Source organism: Capsicum annuum, chromosome 1 (genome assembly GCF_002878395.1).
Source record: "Capsicum annuum cultivar UCD-10X-F1 chromosome 1, UCD10Xv1.1, whole genome shotgun sequence".
Lineage (NCBI taxonomy): Eukaryota > Viridiplantae > Streptophyta > Magnoliopsida > Solanales > Solanaceae > Capsicum > Capsicum annuum.
In genome coordinates this window covers 13,968,079-13,972,300 of record NC_061111.1, presented here as the reverse complement: position 1 = coordinate 13,972,300, position 4,222 = coordinate 13,968,079, and the positions used below count along the sequence as shown (strand labels likewise).

Here is a 4,222-nt window from a genome sequence, read left to right as displayed (position 1 = left end):
TTCTTTTATAAAATGACACTAATTCTCCTTAGCTAATTAGACTTTCCATATATATAGTTCTCCTAGTATTTTTTACCATATATTTGTTATTACTATATATTTTAGGAGTGCTTCATTTAATTAAATAATAATTAGAGAAAAAATAAAAAAAATAATTTTGTCTATTACAGAGTATTTTAATGAAGAGCGAAAAGTTCAAATCACTTTTCTAAGGATCTTCACATTTTTAATATATATATTATTATTATTATTATTATATAGATATAGATTATAGATATAAATATTCTTGTGAAGATAAATTAAGCCTATGTATTTTGGGCTTTAAAACCCATAATTCTAGCAATCAGACTCGGTTCTTTCAAAATGTTTCTCATTATTGAAAAAAGGTAAAAGGATAAAATGTGAACTTGTTAAATACTTAATTGTTGTTGTTTCAACTTTCAAGTTGTTATATATATTCTATATATGTTGGATCTCATTGACCTATTCATGTGCTTACTTCTTTATATTTTGAATTCTTTTAGTAAAAATCCTGACTTTGTCATCGACGAGGGCTAAGATCTAGGTCTTGAAGCTAGGGCAATTGGCACAAGTTCATGCATCAAGAGGTCAAATCCAAGTGAACATGAACAACTAATTACAAATTTATAGTGGTCCAGAAGAGACCCTTCAAGTGGGGTTTATTTATACCCAAAGCAGAATATTGTGAAATGAACAAAGGTTCAAGACAATAGTACTAAAACTGAAATTCATACATAGCAGACATGGTAGGGTCCAAAATCCTTCAATGGATTCCATGTCACGGATGATGTGTTACAACTTGTTCCCTGGACCCTGGCTCCTACCAATGTTCTTAATTAAATTCCTGTGACCATGACCATATAGTAATTAGCTGCAACCCGGGGCTTTCGTCCAGTGATAAAAGTGTGACAAATGACGTGTAGGTTAGGCACATGTCACGGATTCAAATCTTGTCACCGATGGTCTCATTATCCAACGCAACTCTATTCATGTTCTTCCATTCTTTTCCCAAATTTGGTAACTAGCAAGCTATCCAGATTCCTTCTTCTCTCTCTTCCTTGCACTTTTCCAAATCCAAGAAATCAAAGATATCCTTGTGACTTTTAAACACAATTTGGAAAAGCACCTAACTTTTAGCCAAATCTACTTCTACAACAAGAAAATTCCTAATGAAATTTGTCCTGCAAAGTCAAAAGTTATATGTGTTTTTCAAATCTTCATACAATCCATATACCAAAATAAAAAAGATACTTACTTAGACCCGGTGTTTTCGTCAACCCAATGAATACATGACATGTATCTTTACATACACTGTCATCACTCATTCACCTAACCATAGTCTATAAATATTACAATCTCACCTCTATTTAATCAATAAACTACGGTAAACTAATGTAACTTCATGTAAACACCGAGTGTAAGTAAGTCCACGGAGCAGTGGTAGGGGCAGCGGGAGGAGTCAATATCACACAAGTTGGTTCAGACCACTAATTGTTATTCTTACCAAGAAAGAGGGCATGACATGATGGAAGAAGAAAAAGCTACTATCCTAATTTATCTGGTTAACTTTCCTTTAATTGGAGCCCAAGAAAATGTCATCTTCCTATTATTATAAACAATTTAATCTTCAAATTTTCTTTTAGACAAATATCTAAGGTTTGTTCTAGACCACAAGTTTCAAAGATCTTTTATTTTTCTTATTTTCGCACCTAGATAAATAGTGTGACATAAATTGGAACAGATGAAGTAATTAGTAATTCTCCATCAGTAGTTAAGGTTCATGGTTTGAAATTGTAGGTAGATCATTAGATGTAAAATCTCTTATATTTCTTTTGTCTCAATTTATGCGATACTCTTTCTTTTTTGGTCCATTCCAGAAAGAATCACATCTTTCTATATTTAGTAACTATGTCACTTTAAAAGTCTGTTTTTTACCCTTAATGAGACGATTTATCGTCACACAAGAATATATGACGTGTTTTAGACCACAAATTTCAAAAGTCTTCCTTTCATTCTTTAACTCCGCGCCAATCAAATTCAAAACACCATCACATAAATTGAGAAGGAGGGATAGCAACACAATTTCTAAACTGAGCAGTTGAAGGTTGGCAAGGAACAATTGAACTGAGAGATTAAAGAAGCAAAAAATATTCACCTCATAAAGTGAGAAAGTAACTCCCTATATTATCTTAAAACAAGTGATGCAAGGTCCAAGAAGGTTGCTTGGGAAAGTAAAGGCAGAATTCCCAGCATTCAAAGTTGAACAGAATACAAAAGTCATAGTTAAGTTTTACCCATCTGCTTATTTGCTGCTTTCAGTTTTACTATAAATACTCGAACGCCATTTCACATCCATGCAACACCAACTTGTTCTCTTTTGCTTAATTGCCCTCTCTTGTAATATTGAATCCAAATGGCTCCTCTCCAATTTCTCTCTGTCTTTGTAGCATCTTTTCTCTTCATGCTAACTCTGGGGAACTCTCAGACGTGCCCGGATTGTTTCACTCGTTCTCGTGCAGGCCATTATCCAAATTCAGAAGAAAAAGGAACAGAAAGTGAGATTCTTGACTTGCATATTTGGCCAATAACATATTAGCATGTGCAAAAAATGTAGAAAGTTTAACTTCTTTTTGATTGCATGCAGCTGGGAGTTGTGGATTTGGTACTTTTGGAGCAACAGTCAATGGCGGAGATGTGTCAGCAGCATCGGAACTCTATCGAAATGGACTAGGATGTGGTGCATGCTATCAGGTAAATGATAAAAAGGAAGAAAACTTAAAGTAGTCAATAAATAGATGATAAAAAAATTGAAGTAGTTGATAACTAACCAAGATTTTCACGTACAAGATGTCATTCCGTACTCTACCTTGTTTTGCTAGGTGAGGTGCATCGATAGTAACTACTGTTCTGATAAAGGAGTGACTGTAGTTGTAACAGACCAAGGTGCAGGTGATCGCACAGATTTTATTCTAAGCAAGCGAGCCTTTGCTCGCATGGCTCAGACAACAGATGCTGCTGCTTCTATATTGCCACTTGGTGTGGTAGATATCGAGTACAGAAGGTAAGATGTATCTCCCAGTTAAAGTTAGTTGATAGCTAAACCAGTAAATATTCAAAGTATATAAGCAAACATGGATGATTATATATCAATATCGAGTACCACTTAACCACTTTGTGGGAGTATACTGGGTATGTTGTTGTTGTTGTTGCTGTTGAGTACCACATAAGGCACCCATATGCAATTTGCGAATTACTCTTTTGTTAACAAGAGACTCACATATATATCGCTCTTTCTTCATTGAGCAGGGTCTCATGCACCTATCCGGACAAAAACATTACAATCAAGATTGAAGAGAGCAGCAACAATCCTCACTACTTGGCTTTTGTGATATGGTATCAACAAGGCAAAAGCGACATTACAGCTGTGCAACTATGTGAGGTACATCCACTAGCTTGCTAGAACCTAACATCTGTTTCATCTTTCAGAATCCACACAGCAAAAGTTTCGACATACAGTCTATAAAGAAATAACAATAGGAGAAGTTAAGGCTGCTTCATCCGAATTTTCCTTTATCTCAACGTTTTGAAAAATATCTTCTTTGAATATGCAGACACAAAATTTTGCATGTAAGCTTTTGGACAGGACACGTGGAGCAGTGTGGACTACTAGTACACCTCCAAAAGGACCTCTGCAAATCAGAATGCTATTGAGTGTCGATGATGGAGATGAGACATGGGTTGTTCCTGTCAATAATATACCTGAAAACTGGAAAGCTGGTGACACATACGACTCAGGAATACAACTGGATGCATAAACACAGAGGACTCTGTTACTATTTGATTAAATTTTACTAGATAATCTTTGATGGTGTCACTCTGCGCTAGCAATCATTCTTTACTGCTTGTAATATAATCAACAAAAGTATCCTGACTCGATTATGTACTTTCAACAAATAATTTTTATGTTTTATAGCAGTTTTTCAAATTGATCTATGACCGGAATGTAAGAAATACAGAACTTGTCTACATCTATTATTTAAGTTGTGCATGGATTTTGCCTCACCTCAGCTAATCACACTCTCAGCCCATCATCTTCCTGATCAGTGTCTGTGATAACAATCCTAATCGAACAGCTAGAATCGATATTGAAAATACGGAATTAAACAACAAAATTAAAATATAGATAGAAAATAAGAGATGA

At 34.8% G+C, this 4,222-nt stretch overlaps 1 protein-coding gene across 1 annotated transcript; it reads left to right on the top strand.

Annotated features, from left to right (window-relative positions):
* Positions 1-2,110: 2,110 nt before the first annotated feature.
* Positions 2,111-4,014, top strand: LOC107853224 (expansin-like B1). The gene is made up of 5 exons (XM_016698223.2): positions 2,111-2,576; positions 2,666-2,772; positions 2,901-3,082; positions 3,328-3,460; positions 3,633-4,014. Exons 1-5 carry the CDS (start codon positions 2,435-2,437, stop codon positions 3,834-3,836), a joined length of 768 nt encoding a protein of 255 aa, XP_016553709.1. The 5' UTR covers positions 2,111-2,434; the 3' UTR covers positions 3,837-4,014.
* The last annotated feature ends 208 nt before the right edge of the window (positions 4,015-4,222 follow it).

Coding starts and splice junctions, on each gene's coding strand:
- LOC107853224 (XM_016698223.2), top strand. CDS start 2,435: ATGGCTCCTCTCCAATTTCTCTCTGTCTTTGTAGCATCTTTTCTCTTC. Junction 2,577..2,665: donor AGAAGAAAAAGGAACAGAAA/GTGAGATTCTTG, acceptor GATTGCATGCAG/CTGGGAGTTGTGGATTTGGT. Junction 2,773..2,900: donor GATGTGGTGCATGCTATCAG/GTAAATGATAAA, acceptor TTGTTTTGCTAG/GTGAGGTGCATCGATAGTAA.